The sequence below is a fragment of the Actinia tenebrosa genome, unplaced genomic scaffold (genome assembly GCF_029948245.1).
Source record: "Actinia tenebrosa isolate PJP-AT-01 unplaced genomic scaffold, QUT_ActTen_1.0 PGA_scaffold2__45_contigs__length_23673736, whole genome shotgun sequence".
NCBI lineage: Eukaryota > Metazoa > Cnidaria > Anthozoa > Actiniaria > Actiniidae > Actinia > Actinia tenebrosa.
In genome coordinates, this window is record NW_028292579.1 from 2,563,229 (window position 1) to 2,584,274 (window position 21,046).

At 39.2% G+C, this 21,046-nt stretch overlaps 4 protein-coding genes across 7 annotated transcripts; 1 reads left to right on the forward strand and 3 right to left on the reverse strand.

The window, feature by feature from the left end:
- Positions 1 to 1,220: 1,220 nt before the first annotated feature.
- LOC148908992 (uncharacterized) lies at positions 1,221 to 7,715 on the reverse strand. The gene has a single exon (XM_089033669.1). The coding sequence runs from the start codon at positions 7,713 to 7,715 to the stop codon at positions 1,221 to 1,223; it is 6,495 nt and encodes a 2,164-aa protein (XP_088889795.1).
- Positions 7,716 to 7,863: 148 nt separating this feature from the next.
- On the reverse strand, positions 7,864 to 13,290 carry LOC116298628 (pyruvate dehydrogenase [acetyl-transferring]-phosphatase 2, mitochondrial). The gene is made up of 3 exons (XM_031707154.2): positions 11,935 to 13,290; positions 9,895 to 10,558; positions 7,864 to 8,717 (listed from the first exon to the last, which is right to left on the reverse strand). The coding sequence occupies exons 1-2, from the start codon at positions 13,040 to 13,042 to the stop codon at positions 9,936 to 9,938; spliced, it is 1,731 nt and encodes a 576-aa protein (XP_031563014.2). The 5' UTR covers positions 13,043 to 13,290; the 3' UTR covers positions 7,864 to 8,717; positions 9,895 to 9,935.
- Positions 13,291 to 14,403: 1,113 nt separating this feature from the next.
- LOC148908993 (uncharacterized) lies at positions 14,404 to 17,054 on the forward strand. Of its 4 annotated transcripts, XR_016120357.1 has the most exons (6): positions 14,404 to 14,633; positions 14,741 to 14,811; positions 15,022 to 15,064; positions 15,463 to 15,493; positions 15,644 to 15,707; positions 15,925 to 16,058. XR_016120357.1 is itself a non-coding variant. In XM_089033541.1 (5 exons), exons 3-5 carry the CDS (start codon positions 15,061 to 15,063, stop codon positions 16,223 to 16,225), a joined length of 336 nt encoding a protein of 111 aa, XP_088889667.1. In that variant the 5' UTR covers positions 14,428 to 14,633; positions 14,741 to 14,811; positions 15,022 to 15,060; the 3' UTR covers positions 16,226 to 17,054. The 4 variants fall into 4 exon arrangements, 2 of the variants coding, with proteins under 2 accessions (XP_088889667.1, XP_088889666.1); XM_089033541.1 differs by lacking the exon at positions 15,644 to 15,707 and having other exon boundaries at positions 14,428 to 14,633; positions 15,925 to 17,054; XR_016120358.1 differs by lacking the exons at positions 15,463 to 15,493; positions 15,644 to 15,707 and having other exon boundaries at positions 14,408 to 14,633; positions 15,925 to 16,063.
- LOC148908994 (uncharacterized) lies at positions 16,865 to 21,044 on the reverse strand. Its single transcript, XM_089033537.1, has 11 exons — positions 20,104 to 21,044; positions 19,887 to 19,990; positions 19,368 to 19,480; positions 19,119 to 19,192; positions 18,879 to 18,988; positions 18,546 to 18,644; positions 18,193 to 18,285; positions 17,973 to 18,082; positions 17,725 to 17,877; positions 17,444 to 17,563; positions 16,865 to 17,358 (listed from the first exon to the last, which is right to left on the reverse strand). The coding sequence occupies exons 1-11, from the start codon at positions 20,721 to 20,723 to the stop codon at positions 17,209 to 17,211; spliced, it is 1,746 nt and encodes a 581-aa protein (XP_088889663.1). The 5' UTR covers positions 20,724 to 21,044; the 3' UTR covers positions 16,865 to 17,208.
- Between the last annotated feature and the right edge of the window lie 2 nt (positions 21,045 to 21,046).

Consider the following 21,046-nt stretch of genomic DNA (forward strand, 5'->3'; position numbering starts at 1 on the left):
ATGTGTCATTCTCTTGAGAATAAGATTCTTTGTTTGAGTTGTATCCATATTCATGTGTCTCCTCATGCAAAACCATTAAACAAAGAAATGATGCTCTAGGGAATGACACATGCCCTGAAATAGGAAAACATTACACCCTAGCTAAACAAAGAAATGATACTCTAGGGAATGACACGTGGTCTGAAATGGGAAAACATTACACTCAAGCTAAACAAAGAAATGATACTCTAGGGAATGACACATGCCCTGAGATAGGAAAACAATACGACCAAGCTAAATGACATTAGTCTAATTTGACTGCATTTTGGCCATAGCCACAGGCCGCTAGTTCAAGCCCTGAGCCTGTCTCTAGAATGATATAAATAGTTAAAAATGAGGATAACTATTATTCATTATTCATTAGTTATTATTACTTATTTATTTATTATTCATTATTCTATGGGAAGCATGGGTGGTGTGTGCTGCTAATGAGACCCGGGTGTAGCGGCTTGGGGTCACCCTTGCTGTCAACTAGACCCGCGGTTACGCCGCTTGGGGAGAAAGGCTTAAACACTGTAATCCATACTCGATTCTTTATTGTAATAATGTTGGATCACGTAAAAACTAAAACATAATACAAAGGACATAAATAACTAACTATAAGCGACTATAATCGGGTTACTAAGCTAGCATCACATGCGTAAACTTTGGTAACATTGTATAAGTTTGGTTCTTTAAATCATAACAGATTTGTATACGTTGAAGTATGGATCTAAAGATATTGATGGGTTTCTTCCGTAATCAGGTATAGGTGATTGTAAATCATCATGTAACACCAAATATATGATATAAAGGGGGTGGAAAATAAGAAGGATAACATAGTACATACCTCTTTCCTCCCGTACAGTATTCAATCTAAAGCCACGAGGCTGAAACATTATACTACGCTAATAGTAATTGACGAAGTGACGTAATCGAATAAACAGCAAATCATTTACATGGCTCCCCTAAATTGATCCTTCAATTTATAATCAGTGACAATGATCTCAAAAATTAACGTATAGTAATGTCTCTTCCAGCGATTAATAGTGTCTTTTAAACCGATAAACAAAACAAAACAAAATGTGATAAAGAGCAATAAATGAGATAATATTCAATCTAAAATTGTTCATGAATTAGCTTGTTTTGCTGCTAGGCTCCTCTGGTGGGGAATTCCCCGTACTGTGGCAGCGGGATACTCATCACTGTTCATTTTGGCGTACAAGCAGCACTAGCTTGTGGATAGGACGATCAAGATAGGTAGGTGCGTTTATCTTGTTTTCTTTGGAGTTGTCTGCCATCTTCAATCGTACCTTTCTGACTAGACCATCATCACTGGGGAATGTCTGTGCTATTCGAGCTAGGCGCCACTGCGATCTGGATTGGTTTTCGTTCTTCAGGATCACGACGTCTCCAATTTCTAGGTTCGTCCTTGGACGCTCCCATTTCTGTCTCTCTTGCAAGGCATAGAGGAAGTCCTTGCGCCATCTAGTCCAAAACTGATTGGCCAAATGCTGCACCCGCACCCAACGTTTCCTTGAGTACAGGTCCGCCTGTTGAAAGTTACCTGGAGGAGGGAGGACTATTTTGGATTTCTGTGTTAGCAATTGGTTTGGCGTGAGTACTTCCACGGAGTCTGAAGGTGAACTTCCAGTTGTAGTCAATGGACGGCAGTTTACGATAGATTCTGCCTCCACCATTAATGTTCTCAGCGATTCGTCGTCTAGTTGGGTTCCGTGGCTGCGGAGCAACGTCGTCAGCACGCTTCTGACAGTGCGAATCTGTCGCTCCCATACTCCGCCCATGTGACTGGCATGGGGCACGTTTGGTTTGAAGTGCACCCAGTCACACTCATCCTTCAGTAGTTTGGACCTTATCCTGTCGTGTTGTAGTTCTTCCATTGCAGCGTGTAGTTCGTTCCTTGCTCCCATGAGGTTAGTCCCTTGATCAGATCTGAGTTGGCGCACCGGACCTCTTCTACCCACGAAGCGACGGTAGGCATTCATGAACGAATCGGTTGTTAGCGACGACGCTGTCTCTAAATGGATCGCCCGAGAGTTCATGCAAGTAAAGAGGACGCCATAGCGTTTCAGCTCCTTTCTGCCTTCCTTTATGAGCCAAGGTCCGAAGTAGTCAACGGCACTGTATGTAAAGGGGGGTGCCTCCTTTACTCTATCGTCTGGCAAGTCCGCCATTTTTTGTTGTTCCAGAGCACCTCTTGACCGTCGGCATATGACGCATTTGGATAGCTGATGTCCAACAACGGAAGCACCGCCAATTATCCAATATCCTGACGCTCGAATTTCAGCGTGCGTTGTTGTACGACCTTGATGGCTTATCCTGGTATGGAAATGTCTGACGACCAATTCCGTGACATGACCCTTCTTTGGTAGGATAGCCGGATGCTTGATATTAAACGCTACATCTTTGTTGCTTAATCTTCCGCCGACTCTTAGAACGCCTTCCGTGTCGATGAAGGGATCGAGTCGATATATTGGGCTGCTCTTCTTCACTGTGGCTGGTTCCTTGCCTTGATTGCGTAGGGTCTCAATTTCTTCTTGAAAGTTGCTCAACTGTTCTGCGCGAATTATCTCCGATTCTGCAAGCTTAATGGCCTTGACATCCACGTTTGGCTTATCGTTGGCTTCGTTCCTTGATCTGAGCTTGATTCTCTGTTGGAATTTAGTGATGGCAGCAATACCGTTCCTGACTTGATGCCAGTCTGAGAAGCGTTTGACGCGGTCCAGTAGGCTAAACTGTTCTTTTACTTTGACGCGGAATACGGACGCTCTTTTAACTTCAGGATCATCGGCAGGGATATCCAGGACCACTGGACCATTTGCTGGGTTTTCTATGTCATTCCAGAGGAAATCTGGTCCGTTCCACCATCTTGAGTTGTTGATCAACTGTTGCGCTCCCATACCACGTGACGCTTCGTCAGCTGGATTCTCCGCTGTCTGGACGTACTTCCATTGAGCTGGTGTGGTGCGATCTCTTATCTGTTGTACTCGATTGGCGACGTATGTATGGAACCTGCGGGCATCGTTGCCGATGTACCCGAGCACCACCTTGCTGTCAGAGTAAAACGTTTCTGGGATGGTGCTGTAGGCAGGTTCTTTCTTTAGGAATGCGCTGATGTTCACGGACACTAAGGCTGCTGCGAGCTCTAATCTTGGGACCGTCACTGGCTTTAGAGGCGTCACGCGAGATTTCGCCATGGCTAGACTACAGTGTATCTCGCCCTTGTGATTCCTTAACTTCAAATAGGAGCATTGACCATATCCACCAAGGCTGGCATCGGAGAAATTGTGGAGCTCAGCAGACTCGATCGTTCCAAAGTTGGTCGGTTTATAACATCGCGGGATCTTGAGATCCTTCAGGTGGTGCAGGTCATCCCTCCATTTCTCCCATTCGGCTTGTAGCTCGTCCGATAGCCTTTCATCCCATCCCAGATTTTCCTTGCACATCTGCTGCAGAATTTTCTTGCCTTTGAGAACGAATGGTGAGACTAATCCCAGGGGATCAAATACGGAACTCACCGTGGATAGTATCGATCGTCTTGTGAGTGGCTTGTCCTTAAGCTCTATACGGAACTGGAACTGGTCGGATTCCACGCACCACTGCACGCCTAAGGCTCTTTCTATCGGCAAGGCCTCGCACTTGAGGTCAATTTCTTGGATGTTCTTAGCGCGTTGTTCTGTTGGTAGGCCTTCGAGGACTTCCTTGCTGTTGCAGGTGAACTTGTGGAGGTTAAAGCCTCCCATCTGGCACATTGCCTTTGTTTTCGTTATGAGCTCATTTGCTTCCTTAACTGTTTCCACGGACTTTAGACCATCATCGACGTAGAAGTCGTTGCGCACGAAGTCGGCAACTTCGTTTCCGAACTCCTCTTCATGATCATCGGCAGTTCTCTTCAGTGCGAAGTTTGAACATGCTGGGGAGGATGTTGCTCCGAACAGGTGCACGGCCATTCGATATTCCTTGACTGCCTTCTCTGGATCACCTTCTCTCCACCAAAGGAACCGCAAGAAGTTTCTGTGGTCAGGCCTGACGTTGACTTGATGAAACATTCCTTCAATGTCGCACATAAAGGCCACGGCTTCCTTTCTAAAGCGGCAAAGCACGCCGGTCAAGTTGTTTGTCATGTCTGGACCCTGTAAGAGACTGCCGTTCAAAGAACTTCCTCGAAATTTTGCGCTAGCGTCGAATACCACTCTAATCTTCCCAGGTTTTTTGGGGTGATAAACGCCATGATGCGGGATATACCATACTGTTCCATCGTTGATTGAGAGCTCTGCTTCGGGGACTTCCTCGGCGAAGCCCTTACTTATTACCTCTTGCATGAAATTCCGGTAATGTTCGCTATAAGTTGAATCCGCATCGAAACGCCTTTTGAGGTTGTTCAGACGGCTCAGGGCCATCTGTCGGTTGTTGGGTAACGATACCTGGTCAGTCTTCAAAGGTAGAGGTAATTCGTAATGACCGTTATCTAAATGCTTGACACCGCTCTCGAGGATTTTGATAAAGTTCATTTCATCGCGGGACAGGGATTTTTCTTCTGATTGATTCGTACTGCTCTTCTCGATAAAGTCCGTCATGAACATCTGGTTTATCAGTGCAGGAGAGATAATCTCTTTGGATTCTGTTTGAAATGTGATATGACATCTGTTGTCACGGATGTCTGACTGCGTGACTGCACGATTGGTCGTGTATAGATGATCTTCATTTTCTAGTCGGCTGGGATCCACTGAGCCTATGATTCCCCATCCTAGCGCTGTCTTCTGGCCGTATGGGTCGTCCTCTCTGCCTGGTATGACGTCACGCGGTTTTATGGCACGTGGGCAATTGGAACCTATGAGGATTCCAACTTCGACGTCTTCCCTGTAAGGCATCAACCGTTCGGCTATTTGCTCTAAATGAGGCCAGTCACGTGCCACTTCTGGTCTTGGGATTTGATTGCGTCTTGCGGGAATGTTGTCAAGTGAGTACGCACCTGGTAGAGGTATGTCGGCATTTTCACTTAAGCCACATACAGTTAAGCCCCTTATCTTCATACACCTTTCCACGCCTTCACCCATCACCGTGCCCACGCTCAGATCGACGAGTGGGCCGGTTAGGGATAGTTTCTTCACCACAGAGTCCTTTATGAAGCAAGCATCTGATTGGTCGTCTAGAAGAGCATAAACTAGCAGTTTCCGCTCTGGATCAGATGCATGGTGCAACCATACTGGGACTATCAGTGAGCTGACAGAGTATACTTCATCTCTTGGCGAGCTCTGAATGCGATTCGATGTTTTGGGGCTGGGAGGTTCCTTTTCTGCATGTCGCTGTTCACGTGGTACATAAGTTTCCTCATGTAATGATGTTGGGTGAGGTCCCTTGCACTCGTCGCAGGAAACCTTCTTACGGCACACGTTGTTCTTGTGACCCCATCTCAAACAGCCAAGGCACCGCCCAGCCTTTATTATGAATTCCTTGCGTTTCTTTTGTGTTAGTTTGAGATACTGGGGACATGTTTCTATGTAGTGTGAATCCTTGCACATTGGACAGGTGGGACTTCTGGGATCTTGCCTTTTCTCATCGCTTCTAGAGGCTGTTTTCGTTGCGTGAGATACACTGCCGTAGGGTCTGGTACGGCCGTCGTGCGCACTGTTCTTGTGTTTAGATTCACTTTCAGCCTTGAAAGCGCGCATGGAGATTATGGGGTTGCAGGCGATTCTCGCTTCATTTTGGATGAAGCTGCAGAACTGTGAGAACGGTGGATAACCGGCAGTTGGAGTGTCCTGGTTCATCCAATGATCCACTTCTCTAGCCCATCGGTTGACGAGGTAAGGTGGCAATTTCTTTACCATTTTCTGGTTTTCGTCAGGATCGTTTAAAGCGTCCAGGAATGAAGTGGTGCGCATTGCTTTTAGCGACTGGTTCAGAAAGTCTGAAAACTTTCGTAAGCTGACACCATCGTTGGGTTGGACCTTGGGCCATTCGTTTATTTTCTTTCGGTAGGCATTCGCGATAAGGAAAGAATTTCCGTACCTGTTCTTCAGTACAGCCTTGGCCTCCTGATATGCTTCCTCCGTGTCTAAGGTGACATACCCACTTATCGCCTCCTTTGCTTCACCTGCTGTGTACCTCCCAAGATAGTACAGGCGCTTCGCCGGCTTGGTAGTTTGTTCTTCCACGATGGTCTGAAAGGACTTTAGCCACTTGGGGTAATGAAGCAAATCTCCACGGAATATTTCAGGTTCTGGGAGTGGCAGTGAATCTCTTGTTCGCCTTTCACTCAACAGATCAGCCAGTTGCATTAGAGGATTTTCTAACTGTGAGGGTTTCGGTGATTCCTTTGGAGGTCGTACTGTACCAGTCGTGGCTGCATTCCTATCAGGAGGAATTGTCGGCTCCGGGATCGCCTTGCTACGCAGTTCGCATGGGGGGTAGATTTCCTCGTTTGCCGACCACGGTTGTGCAGCAGAAGCGGTAGGGATCGGTGCAGCGAAAACGTCTGTTCCTTGCGAAGCATGCTCAAATCCTTCCATGGTGTGAGCGTTCGTGTATCTAGAGGCCGATGGGGAGGCGGATGGAAACTCGCGGACTATCGCGCTATCTATTCCGCTGGGCAAGAAGGAGACTTGTGTGACTGGCGGAACGGTATCACGTGACTGTTCAGCTGTTGTGGCGAATGGATTGGTCACGAATTGAGGCTTAAGCTGGAGCGATTTTGTCGGTGACTCGGTGATATATGTATAGTATTTATCATTTTCGCCAGCGGTTTGCGTTACCGCTGTTGATTTATCGACTTTACTAGTGTTTATATTAGGCAATAGCGGAGGTGGCATGTGGAATGCAGATTTTATGGGAGAATCTATGAGAAGCTGATGGTGTATTTGGTCTTGTACGGTGATCGGGGTCGAATTGTAGTTAGAGACAGGGTTTGAATGCAACGGAGGAGGATTATATTTGTCTAATTGAGAATGCGTGACTGAATTGACTTGACCTTCTAAATATTCTTCTAAGCGTTCCTGTGAACAGTTTTCACTAGGCAAATCCGCAAATCCTATGCCTTCGATATCGAGGAGAGCGTTCATTTCGGCCCGTGCTATTTCATATCCTTTTTCCAGCTCGAACTTTTTGAGATCTTCCCTTGTTTTGTTAAGCGCTGCTCTTTGTCGACGTTCTACATCTGCTAAATGTAACTCAGCTGTCAGCCTCGCTAATTTTGTTGCCATTTTTACCTTTCGTTCTAAAAACGAAGCTGTCGATGACTTTGAGCCACTCGATTTTTGCGATCTTTGCGATTTGCTACTGGAACTTCCTAATATTGACGGCGGCGCGGAATTCTCTCTCTCCTCGGTTCGTTTTAGTTCCAAAATTCGGTTATTTGCCAACTTTAATACTTCGTTGTGTTCCTTAAGTAAGTTCTCAAATTTCTCTGCGTGTGAGTTTACTTCTGTGCCTATATCTTCTTCGTTTCTTAATTCTGATATTCTATCGTACACGGACGAGACGATTTCCCATCGCGTTTCTAGATATATCCTTTCGGGTCTTAATTTCTCGGGATCGTCGCTGTCAGATATCATATCCCTTAGTTTATTGTGTTGTTTTGACCATTCTCTCTGAGCATTACGAAACTCGATCTCGATTAGCTGTAATTGATATACGCGTCCTTTCTCGGTCTGTATTCTTACTCGTTTTTCTGTCATGATCAGTTCGCTAGGCCTTGTTTCAATCCGATGGTTTTAACTTGAACGTTTTGATAGAAAGAGTTTTTACTGTAGCGGCTTGGGGTCACCCTTGCTGTCAACTAGACCCGCGGTTACGCCGCTTGGGGAGAAAGGCTTAAACACTGTAATCCATACTCGATTCTTTATTGTAATAATGTTGGATCACGTAAAAACTAAAACATAATACAAAGGACATAAATAACTAACTATAAGCGACTATAATCGGGTTACTAAGCTAGCATCACATGCGTAAACTTTGGTAACATTGTATAAGTTTGGTTCTTTAAATCATAACAGATTTGTATACGTTGAAGTATGGATCTAAAGATATTGATGGGTTTCTTCCGTAATCAGGTATAGGTGATTGTAAATCATCATGTAACACCAAATATATGATATAAAGGGGGTGGAAAATAAGAAGGATAACATAGTACATACCTCTTTCCTCCCGTACAGTATTCAATCTAAAGCCACGAGGCTGAAACATTATACTACGCTAATAGTAATTGACGAAGTGACGTAATCGAATAAACAGCAAATCATTTACACCGGGTTCGAGCTCTTCCGTGCTCGGTGTTTTATGTGAGTGGAGTTAGCTCATTGTATCTCTCCCCCGCTTCGAGGGTTTTTCTTCCGGGTTCTCCGGTTTTTCCTCCCTCCACAAAAATCAACTTCTAAATTCTTATTTGATCTACCAGCTGCCTTATCGATTGGGCCACAAGGCCTGTTAGGCATTAAGCCGTCCACCCAGGAGTGGTAAACACATTAGATTTTTTAGATTCATTAGTTTGCATAAAAACGATCTTTAGACTTATTCTGCATAGCATTAGCGAATCTACATACAATTACACATTGTGCGGAATTCATATTATTCATTATTTAGAAGGAATTGGACCATTGCAAATTATTGGTCCCCACCACCTCCCCCATGGGAATCTCTGGAATCTCTGAATCTCTTGAGGCATAGGAGTGATTTCGAAACTAAAAACAAAAAATTCTAATATTAGGTACACCTAATAATTATTATTATTGCAAGGACATTGTCATATAAAAATTAAAAATAACAAAATGATGAAGAGGAATTAATCAGAATATTTTAAATTTAATTTTAATTCTTTAGCCCCTCCTGCCAATTATTGATGAAAATAACTGTTATAGTATATACCAACAAGGTAATATCAAAAATGTCGTCCATACCTCTTAAAACAGTGAAATAATTACACCTACTTTGCTTAGCATTGGTAGCATGGGTGGCCTTCACAGTTCTCTGGTTTCCTCCCTCCATAAAAATCAACATGTGAGTGGAGCATTATTTGCATAGAATATTGAATGTAGTGGCAGTGTGTGTGAGTGAAAAGTGTCCTCAATTAGTGCAAAAGCACTAAAACAATTAGACACTTAAATAAAAGTGATTTATTTTACTTTTTTTTTTTTTAAATAATTAATTCCTATTTTTTTTCTTTTTCTTTTGATATGACAATGCTCTTGTAATTACGTGTATGGCTACAGTATCAATGTAAAACAATTAATCCAAAATGGAAAACAAAAAACTCCTGGGCCTGGTTGTATGAAGAGTGGATAGTGCTATAATCCGATGGACAAATCTTATCCAGTGGATAAATTCATTGGATAACAGCATCAAGTTATTAGTATGGGCCCAGTTGTACCAGTGGATAAGTGATGTTGTTATCTAATAAATTTGTCAACTGTATAAGAATCTATCCATCGGATAGCACTATCCATCCTTCATACAACTGGGTCCTGGGGTTCTTTCAACAATGATAACTTAAAGGGGAGCACGTGTGTGTTGGTGCAGGGTTTGGGGGGTGGGGTGGGGGGGAGGAGTGTAGCCTGAAGAATCTTGAGGGGAGAGGGGTAGAGGAGTAGAGGAGTTAGTAACCTGGACCAAAAACCAAAGATGGTCACAAAAACATTGTTAAGTTCCAGAAAATATTTATACTCCTACATGTACAGAGGGAATTTTTTCAAGACACCCCCCCACCCCCAGGAACTTACAATTTTCTTCTGTACACTGTACAAACTCTGGTTTTTTTTCTTCTCTAACCCCCTCTACTCCAAAATTTCCAATTCCTCCTGTAGATAAGTATAAATATTTTCTAGAAATGTACATTTGAAATAAAATGCAAAGCTCTAGTACCTGTACAAGGTGGATGCCCACGCCAATTCCTCTGTCAATTATTATATTATAAGTGGAAAATCCTGTTCACTCTCACTTGGTATTTCCAGCTGATCCCAGTCAAAGAAAACAACAATAATAGTCATGTCGTCACGGTACCTTCTCACATCTGGAAACGGAATACTCAACGACGTACTCACAGACACATGATCGTCACCACCCAAAGCCTCGCGGATCAGACACGAAGCAGAGTTCAACATTTCGCAGGGTAATTCTTGCTTGTTGTATGTAATCTCCATTGAAGTTTTCTCACGTTCTGCGCCATTTTTCTTGTTTACATGTGCTTTTACATAATGAACAACCTCTTCGTTACTCAACATATCCCACAATCCATCTGTGGCCAGGACCAAGAATTTGTCGGAGCGCTGAAGCTGGTATGACGTCAGTTCAGGCTCTGCAGTAAGGTATGGAGGAGTGTATAAATGTTCTTTTTCAGTGAAATATCTTACAGATGAATTACTCTTACTGTACACTTCCTTCTGTGTTTTAGAGTCCCATTTGAAGCGCACATCACCAAATGCTCTCAGCGGTGCAAGTCTACTGAGTAATCGTTCATATTCAATGCAGGTGGTGGCTTCTTCTGGAGGATGTTGGCTGACTATACGCTCAACCTCTCCTGGGTTACCTAGAATTACAAATATTACAAAATTAGGCATCAGAATGGGTATTGATTACTAAACTATCAGTGTTTGCTACATAATAGAATGAAACAAATTCCCCTTTCCAGCACTAAGCCATCACATTGTATAAATCGTGTGAGATTGTTTTATGGTCACCAAAAACTTTAGACATTTGGGCTTAGATTTCAGTATGAATGTACTGATGTTTAACAAATTTTTTACTTGATTTGTTTATTTAGCTAATAAATACAAAGAAATACAAAAAAATATCATTTTTCTAGCTTGATTGAAGCTTTTCTTACTGCTATTTAGAGAAATATGTAGATCACAATAGTCAAATAGACACAAAAGAAAACAATAGAATTAGGGGTTTACTAAAGTGTCTTGTTCTATTTCATGGGTTTAATGACTTCACTCTATTTGATTATATAGAGGTTATCAGTTAGCTAAGCATCTGATACTGCTTTGTATTTTTATGAGTCATGTGTTTTGACAAGACTTTAGTAAAAATGTAAAAATGTACAGCCATATCAGATGCTTAGCCGACTAATAAATCTGTTATTATTTAATTCTGCAAAGAAATGCTCAAAATCCCTCTAAACTATATACAGGGTTCGTGCTACATTTTCCTTACAAAATTCAAGGACTTTTTAAGCAATTTTCAAGCACAAAAATTCGATTTTCAAAGACAAAGTTAAAGTGCAGCTAATTCAGCCGGGGCCATGTCCACCAATAAAAAACGATCATGACATGCAACCAACCAGTAAACAAGCAACCAGAAACTTTTCTATCAATTTTAATCGTTATTTAGTTAGAAATAGCATTAAGTTTGCATTAAAGTCAAGGAGTATTCCAGGAGTTTTGGTGTTTTTCCCTATTTTCAAGGGCTTTTCAAGATTTGTGATAAACCATTAGTAGGTTTACACATAGAGAAATAGAAATATATAATAATCATAATCATATTTATTTCCTTTACAGTGCCTCTTCCATAAAAGTCTAGTAGCACTTTATAAATCCAATCAAACATAATTAATTTAAATAGAAACGTACTACTGTAGAAAACTTGAATAAGATTAAAACTATTTTATAACATTATGTTAGATATTTATAAAATTCCTATAATACTATACTAATATCAAAACTATTTATTTGACACTTAATTTTAAATTATGATATACCGTAAAGTTCCTATACAGCTATTTCAAAAAAGGTTGAATACTGAATACTGCATACTGAATAGTGCATTCCAAGGCCAAAGTGTATTGTGGGTATGTGTCTATTTGACCACTGATTACACATAAGCAATTAAGTTTTTTGTTTCAAGGGTTAAGTAAAACAATTTTATTCAAAGTTGTATACTTTATAAGCATTTATTTCCTACCTGTCGTGTGATCAGAAGAAAGCTGAATTGCCGACCAGCTCTTGTTTTCATTCTCCACACCAAGCACTGCTCTACAGTCCCCAGTATTGGCAATACACAGCTCTGTTCCATTAATATGTGCTACTAAAGCACAAGCTCCAGCATTAGCTGCTGCAAAAGCATGTTCGTTAACTTTACCGGCTTCATCAAACCTTAAAGCTTCTGCTGAGATATCTTCGTCAAGGCTCAAAAATGCATGACTCAATGCATTCATTTTGAAGGATGTCCGTACGTCATGGAATTCTGCGAAAGAAGTAAATAGCCCTCTGGATGACCTCTGCTTTAAGTTACTTCCTACATGATAACCTTTCGAAACATACATCTTCTTAAGCTTCTTAAAATACTTATATAAACTTTGACGGCATATTGGGTCATCCATGTAATTATAACCATTATGTTCGGAATCACTTGTCATTGTTAGATATTCCCTCACGTCAGGTACATCGTTACCTAACTCCATTAAAATCTCTGGTGGTAAAAGAGCTAATCCAATGTAATCAGGAAGTCTGTGACTGACACTTTGAGCACAGGAATCACCTCCATGACCATCGAGAACTCCAAATAAATGCTCCCCATCTTCATGAAGTAGGCTAACGACAAACTTGCGATCCTCAACAGGCTGGTTAGAAGCAAGTTGATTGGTCTCATAACGATCTATAATACCACGATTAACAGAAGCTGCTGTCTCACATCTATTAACAAGGGAATTCACCTCATAGTCTGAAATCATCCATGGTTCTTGAAGTCGTAGGCGTTGACTAGTTACAAATGTTCTTGAATTGAAACATTGGTGAGTCCTAAAAACCTTTAAGAAGCTGCCTTGGACGACAGACCTAGAAGTTAAAGACTCATTTGGATGATTTTTCCGATTTCTAGGCTTCAATTCAGTGTTAATCTTTCTACTTGATACTTTTCTGTCTTGTAGCGTCTTGCAACAACCTTCCAAGTTAGATTTTCCTCTTGTAATTCCACTGTAGAAAGCTCTTTGTCCTCTCCTACTGACATTCAGCCCCAAAAGGTATACATTCTTTCCAAAATGGAATGAAGAAATACCATTTGAATTTGCCATTTGTAGAAATATTCACAACTCGGTTCAAAATAGACAATTTTTGAACACAAATTTGAGACCGAAATTCAAACTAAATCCTAGATATTTTAGCTTCATCTATAACTTATATATAAGTCATGGTATGAGCGGTTTTTGTTTTGGAAATATTTGGGATTTTGATGACGAAAATAAGTGTTGTTTGCCTGTTGTTTTAAAACAATGATGTTTAGATTCCGCCATAGCTGGCTCAACTTAGCCTTCGACGTCATCGATAGACCGTGTTTACTGGGTACTAGTATACGTCAAACATGACGTCATAGAGCCACGCACGACTGTGTTTAGGGATGTTTTCACGTGTTTTTTGTCTTTTTTTCTTTTCTTTTCTTTCCTTTCCTGTCCTTTCCTTTTCTTTTCTTTTCTTTTCTCTTCTTTTCTTTTCTTTTTTACCTTTTTCTTTTCTTTTCTTTCCTTTCCTTTTTTTTTCTTTTCTTTTCTTTCTTTTGTGTTTACTGTTTACGGGTGTTTGCTGGTGGGGCTTGGTCTTGTTTACCTTCCTTTCCTTCCTTCCTGTCTTTCCTTTGCCTTTCCTTCCTTCCTTTCTTCCTTGCTTCATTCTTTCTTTTCTTTTCTTCTTTTTTTCCTTTCTTTTCTTTAATGTACCTTTTCTTGTCTTCCTTTTCGTTCTTCTTTCTCTATCTTCTTCTCTTCTCTTCTCTTCTCTCTAAAATTTTTCTTGAAATCCACTAAGGTGGAGAAGCCTTCTTAAAAAATTAATATAAATAAATATGAAAATAATACAAATAATAATAAGAAAGAAAAAAGAAGACTTTATGAAAGCTGGCATGCAGCAACATAAGAACGAATGAAAGAGAAGATAAACCGAGAGAAAGAAAACAGAAAAGAAGAAAAGGAAAAAGAAGAGACGAGGGGAAAAAACGTAAAAAAATGGAAAGGAAAGAAAAGGAAAGGAAAAGGAAAGGAAAGGAAACGAAAGGAAACGAAAGGAAAGGAAACGAAACGAAAGGAAACGAAAGGAAACGAAAGGAAACGAAAGGAAAGGAAGCGAAACGAAAGGAAAGGAAATAGCTTTATACGTACGAGTGGTTTATGAAATTATTATAATGCTGATGAGATCATCCTTTTTTTAATTGCCAATCATTTTTGAATGATGATTGTTCCGAAGGACTTAAGATATGTTCTCAAAATTCCTAATCCCTTTGATATTAGCGAATCCTATAAACTTTAGATTATAAAGTTATGATTAGAATTCCACACTTGTTAGGGCGACTTGGCTATTGTTATATCGGAATTGTTTGTCATTACTTCATTATTTAAGATAAAAGACAAAAGACGGTCTTTGTTCGGTTCATACCACAGAGATGCTTAGAGATTAAACAGGAAGTTCCGGTATAAAAGGCGCGTGGCCAGGCCAAACTCGAGTCAGTTATCTGTCAATCACCGTGGAGTGCAGATCTCCGCTTATAATTTTGCTTAGAAACGTGAGACGGCTAGGTCGGCAAAAAAACAAAATAAAAAAACAAACAAAAGCAAGCAACCAAACCGCATTTCACAGAAAAGAAAGCCTTTATTAGGACTCCACATGCACAGAACGGTAAGTGTGACGTCGATAAAAAAGTTTTCAGCATTTAGTTTTTACTGTATATCCGTCAAAATGAAAATATTTTGTGTGTTATCTGAAATTTTTTTTTTGTTTCTTAGAAGAAAAACCAAATCAAATAAAGAAAACAAAGAAAATGAAGATGAAATAAATAAACAAACAACAGAAAGAGGTGAGCTGTAAATTGTAACAGGTAAAGCCGCTAAATTTAGTCAGTAATAATGCGATGCGCCGGCGCAAAAGAAACAAAGCAAGCCCGCGAAACTGACAACTCTCGTTTGGTGAAGGCACAGTATATTTCTGGATTTGCAAAGTTATTCTGCCGTCATTCCAAGCAAAATACATATTTCAAAGTTTTTCTTTATTTTCTTTATCGTTTTAGGTCAATAAGGGAATTCAGAGAAGCTCCAAAATAAAAATAATGGGTAAGTCAAATCGTCTTGTTCGTTGTTGTTCTTGTTGTCCTTGAATCAAGATGGCGGTTCTGTCAAGGTTATCGCTGTTTGTTTACACAGGGAATGATACTCAAGCAGGCTTTTATAAATAATTACATTGTTATAATTTGTTTTGCAAGAAAAGATATGAATGACCGGCAATTATCAGAAAAATACCAAACGAAGCTACTGATCTCACATTTTCTACTGATCGTACTGAGGTTTTTTAGCCATAAAGTAGTACACAAATTACGCGTATACGATGATACAAGGCTTCTAACTGTGACTATGCAGTTTTGTCAAAAACCATTTTTTTCTTATCAAAGTTATCAATAGCAAAACCACATTAAAAAATGGTGAGAAAACCTAATATCATTTTGTTGTTTCAGGTGACAAAAGAATACATACCTCGTTGACAAGGTACAATTATTGCGAAAATAGACATTTGAAATATATATTTATATATATTATTTAGCAAAAATAGGGTCAACAATTAGCGTATATATATTTATATTCACCTCAGTCTGTAATTTATACAAAGTGGAAAAATATTATGACATTGCTTTTCAGGGCCGTAACCAGAATTTTTACAAGGAGGGTGCACATCGAATAAACATAATCGAGAAAAAAAAAGGTAACCAAAAGAAAGCAGAACCAAAAAAAAAGGGGAAAGGTAACTAAAAGAAAGCAGAACCAAAAAAAGGTGATAGATGGGGGGGGGGGGAAGGGGGTGAACGTGCACCCAGTGCTCCCCCCGGTTACGGCCCTGCTTTCATAGCACCAACAAAATAAGTATCATCTTATCATTTGTTTTCCAACTGATGTTTTGTTTTGTTCTTCCTTCTCTCTAGAGATACTGGAAAATGCCCCTACTGCCTTCAGATGCCTTGTGTGGTTTTAGGACAAGCAAGGCCTAGAGGACGACCTTTGTCAACTAACCATGCAAGGCGTCTGAAAGAGTACAGACTCTTTTATAGAAAATTGAAAAAGGAGGGCTTATGGTCCAACCAGACATACCTTGAGAGAAAACAGGAACTGGGGTGTCACATTGGTGATGTAAGAGAAGTAATGCCCCTATGTGTTGTTGAAGATGTGAGGAAAAGATGGCCAAATCCTCCTCATATTCCATATATGGGTCATAGACGTGCATAATTTTTCATAACAATCACGGCTATCGTGAACAATCTGCACCGTACAATAAAGTGTTGGTAAGGTGCTGGCTGACCACTTACCGACCACTTACCAACCACTTATAAACCATTTACCGACTACTTACCGACCATTTACCAACCACTTATTGACCACTTTACCATATGATGCGGATTGTTCACAATACCCAACATGCACTATCTATTATAATTGGAAATAATAATATGGGTAAAATGCTAGAAAATGATATCAGGAATCCTTTCACTTGTTAAATGATAATAAATTAGTATTTTTTCTTTTATATTCAATTACTGTATACTGTTGTAAACCCATATATTGGACGTCTTGTCTTGTCTTTCTTGCTTGCTGATTGGCTATTTTCATCATCAATAATAGGACAGAGAAGTAAAAGATCTGATGTCAATTTGTTAACTCAGCTTCAGAATTTGGATTATTACTTCTTTGAAGTGTTTGTAGGGGCTTACTTCTTTTCATCACCATCTTGTGACTCCACAGCTCCTGCATAGTGTGTATTGGTTGTGAATGTTCATAGCCTTTATTTTATATAGCTTTCATAGAACTTCATAAGATGCTGATTGTTTTGAAAATTACAAATACAGTTATTGAACAATAGCAAAAACACAAAGTTTATTGACATTTTTTATTTGTAAAAGGAGAAAATGTACAAAATATGCAAACAAGAAACACTCTGAATTGTAAAAATCTGTAAAAGAAATACACAAGAATCAAACACCCATATGAGCAACATTTCATATGCATTAGTACTTACCTGTACCCTATAGTTTATAAAAAAAAACTATTTGAATGTCTATTTAGTGCATTGTACCATTCACTTTTTTTAAATTGGGCGGCTCTGAAAAGAGCCATTTTATATGCATAGATCACACCAAAGAAAACATGTATGTGGTGACAACACAAACAAACATGCGAACAACACCAACAAAACACAGACAAGTGCAAATACACTACAAACAAGCAGAAAAGAATGTGTGCCAAATAGAGTTTCTAAAATTAAAAGTTTTGGGTTTTCTCACTCTTGTAGGGGCCTTTCTATCTGGGTTTCTGGCATACTGGTAGTTCTGGACTGAGAAAACATCTCTGTTGACATTTTCATTCTGAGAAAGTTATAAAAAAATGTTAATTACATGAAAAATGTATTTTTATATCAAAAAGTTTAGTATAGTTCTATATAAAACATACCCAGTCGAGAACTGCAAGTTGGATTCTTGTTGTGTAGCTATCATCCCCGAAGTTGATTCGTTTGGGAGCATAAATCAAAAGAGTGGAATGGAAGGACTCTATCCAATAAGTATCACGGCACTGCAAGAAATAATTGAAACAGTAATTAGTTAGAAATAATCAGCTTAATCAAAATAGCTGCAGCCTGTAGAAAAAAAATATTCAAAGTACATTTATGTTTCTAAACTTTTAGCTCACAAAACCAGAGGACGTGAATACTTCAAAATTATTAATAAACTTACTCTCATATAGTCTTCAGGATTTCTGTAGATCAGGCTGTCAGTGATGGCCTTTCTGTATGCCTCAATTGCCTTTGGATTTTCCAAAGACTTTTTGCTGAATACATAGTCAGCCATCCAACACCTGCTCTCCTTTGGGCATTTGGAATGTTTACCCTGGAAACAAAATAAATCACAACAATAATATATGGGTCATAAATATAATTATGTTGAAAGTTACACTGTCATTGTTTGTTGAGGAGTTTACACACCTGATAATGTTCAGTTACATTCAATAGTGCTGCTCTGAACTCTTCAGCTGTCTTGTTTATAGTAGAAAAGTCTTTCATTGTGTAATAGCAATGTGTTTTTGTTGCTTTAGCTAACATTGAAAATGAAAAATCTAATATCTTAAACTGCTTTGATAAGGTAAAGCATCTAGAATTACTGTAATTTGATAAATAAATGTACACATTTAAATGCAGATCCTACCTTTATCAGATAGCTCAGAAAACCAAGTGGTTCCTTTGCTCTTTTTTGTTCCTGTGGTAATATTTTTCATCAGCTTTTTCATGTTTTTTCCACCTACAGATCAAAAATTGAATCATTTGAATATTTCCTTAAAAACTATTGATTTGAATAAATATATAATTTTTATTTTTGTTCCAAATTTATCCTCATTTATGATTGGCTGAGGGGTGAGGGCAGAGACAGGATAAAATTACAGAGTTTGTTTGTAAAAAAGTTGGAATTTGAAGGGTGGGGGTCTTTAAAAAATCCTCTGTGGGGTTATAAGGACAATTTATTTCTGCAATTACACATTTTTTTATATTTTATTACATTACCATGCCATGTGTCATACGAATTTAATATTCGTTTTTCTTTTACTGCCCAGTTTTGTATGGCTGCAACATTGTCATGGCAAATTTCAGCAATCTCATGTCCTGTGGTAAAAGAACACTAGCTAATAGGGGCAAGTTCACACCAGCTACACAAGCACATAAGAGCATATGCAAATGAAACTCAGAGTGTTTTCCAAGTGACTGAAAGTTTTTGTTATTCCTACTCTTTGAGGTTCTTATGCTTATATACCTAGTGTGAACCAGCCCTAAAGGTACAAAATCATGTACAATGTACTTTTGAAATTGAGACAGAATAGGAATTTTCAATTTTCATACCAATTTCTTCAAATCTGTCAAATAACACCTTTGTCATGGGTATTTCTCTCGAAGCTGCAGAGGCCAAGGTAGCTTTTGACCAGTTCACCGTCATAAGTATTTTCTTGTTGCTAATAATTGAATAAAAGAATGAATTGTTGTCTTAGAGCTAGATCAATCAATTCACCCCAGAACATAATAGTAAAAATAGAGTTTCTTTTTATACACAATAATTAGTCAGGACTAGTTACTAGTACTTACTAGTATGACATAGCTGTTACTGTTGTATGTTGGGCATTACGAGAAGAATCATGTCTGGCATCAGTTATAACAATCTGTATTCAAAACAACATATCATATAAATTTCTTTTTTTTTCTATATCTTACTGAAATACAATTGAGTTAGAGTAGATGAATGAATAAATTAGCAAAATTCTACCTAAAAGCATCCTAGTTGAAAAACTAGTTGATGAACTGTAAAATGAACTATTGGCAGATATAAGCACTTACATCACCATCATTATCTATATAGTCTTGCTCCTTCTGGGTCTCTTCCATAACTGATCGAGTGCTGTCCTCATACACTGATTGGATTGCAGCAACGTAGCCCATTTTATTGAAAACTAAAAACATTACGGATGAATTATAAGTTCATAAACAGGGTTGGGAAATGAATCAAATTCTCTTGTGAACTGCATGCATGTTGATTCAGAATGTGTATAATCAAATAATCAAAACAATCAAACAAAAAAAAAAGAAAAAAACAATACAAAACAAAATCAAACAGAAATGAAATTGAATTATCTTGTTGTAGCTAAAGTGTAGTGTCAGTGAAATCTTCATAGGGGTCAAAATAAGTAGGCTGCAAGATAAAGTACATAAAGGTTATAAATATGATATCAATTACAGTGCAATAGAAGTATATGCTATCACTATTACACATGCACAAATCAAAACACTAGTAATAAAATGAAATTGCACATGAAATCATCTAATATCGCAATATCCGATGGCAATATCTAAACCTACCTGTATCGAGATATGTGTGCTCAACTGAACCAAGAAATGCTGCTTCGGTGAAGCTTCTGTATTGGGTTTCTGTCAACCCAGAGCTCATGAATCCATGGATTACTCTAAGACAGTCCCGGGAACAGTAAACAAACATTTGTAAGAAACTTGTTACTGACTATTGCAAGAAAGATAATGATTTATAAGCTAAAAAAAATGACAAGAATGAAGTGCTCACCTGAGGTTAGCGACGTATTTTGATTTCAGTACTGCCGAACTAAACCAGACAGTTTCATGGTTGTTTTCGCATCTGAAACTTATACGTCCACAGTGCCCTCTTCTTTCCATCTGGAAGCTGCCAAGAAGCAAAAACCCACCGCAAACAGAACAGCATCCTTTGGACTCCGTCAAGCCCTTCACCAGGCTACGAATCGTAGCTGTACAAGCGATAAAGTACTTTCCGTCGTCGTCCTCCAGAGCTGTGTGGATTTCTGCCCTTGACGGCTGACCAGAGGAAGAAGAAGGCGGAGCTAAAACGTGAAGTTTAGCTTTCGCTTCAAGTTTTTCCGGAACGGCATATGAACTCTGAGACTGACTTTTATGATGAGAGTCGTAAAAGTCTATTACTTTCAAAAGCCACGAATAATTATTGAAATCTTTCAATAGCTTTTTAGACTCCGCTATTCTCTCGCGAAGTAATGAGAGTTTCTCCTCACTATCTTCAAATTGAAGGGTAAATCGACTTCTCTTTCGGCATTCTTTTGCTGCCATTTTTAACAAAAATAGCAAAGAAAACACGAAAATGTGGAAAGTGTCAAAGCTGCTAGTATTTTCCCGCGCAAAAACGTACAAAAACATTGAGCAAAAGCGGAAACAATAGGTTGCTTTTGGGGGGTTTCATATCGCATACACCGTACGCTTTTGTTTACATTCTTCGGTATTTGTATTTTTCCACTTTTTCGTTTATAACTTAAATACACTAAGCTGATGTCAATTCCTCGTTGATTTCTAAATGTTTTTATTATAAAATTATAACATTTATCGTCATATTTCAACAATGATAAGGTTTTTCAAGTTCTCAACTTCTCCCCGTCCACTTCCACCATTTTGAATTCACCCATTTTAAAAATTTAAATCTCGGATCTGACGCGTAAGGGGGCGGAGCCCCCCTTTTTATAGTG

Bases quoted from the DNA above. Each gene is read 5' to 3' on its own strand.
- LOC148908992 (XM_089033669.1), bottom strand. From the start codon at position 7,715: ATGACAGAAAAACGAGTAAGAATACAGACCGAGAAAGGACGCGTATAT.
- LOC116298628 (XM_031707154.2), bottom strand. From the start codon at position 13,042: ATGGCAAATTCAAATGGTATTTCTTCATTCCATTTTGGAAAGAATGTA. The intron at 10,559-11,934 runs GTAGGAAATAAA...TTGTAATTCTAG, and splicing joins TTCTTCTGATCACACGACAG to GTAACCCAGGAGAGGTTGAG.
- LOC148908993 (XM_089033540.1), top strand. From the start codon at position 14,861: ATGCGATGCGCCGGCGCAAAAGAAACAAAGCAAGCCCGCGAAACTGAC. The intron at 14,927-15,021 runs GCACAGTATATT...TTATCGTTTTAG, and splicing joins ACAACTCTCGTTTGGTGAAG to GTCAATAAGGGAATTCAGAG. The intron at 15,065-15,462 runs GTAAGTCAAATC...TTGTTGTTTCAG, and splicing joins CTCCAAAATAAAAATAATGG to GTGACAAAAGAATACATACC.
- LOC148908994 (XM_089033537.1), bottom strand. From the start codon at position 20,723: ATGTTTTTGTACGTTTTTGCGCGGGAAAATACTAGCAGCTTTGACACT. The intron at 18,989-19,118 runs GTAAGTACTAGT...TTCAATTATTAG, and splicing joins GTAACAGCTATGTCATACTA to CAACAAGAAAATACTTATGA. The intron at 18,286-18,545 runs GTAATGTAATAA...TTTGATCTGTAG, and splicing joins TTCGTATGACACATGGCATG to GTGGAAAAAACATGAAAAAG.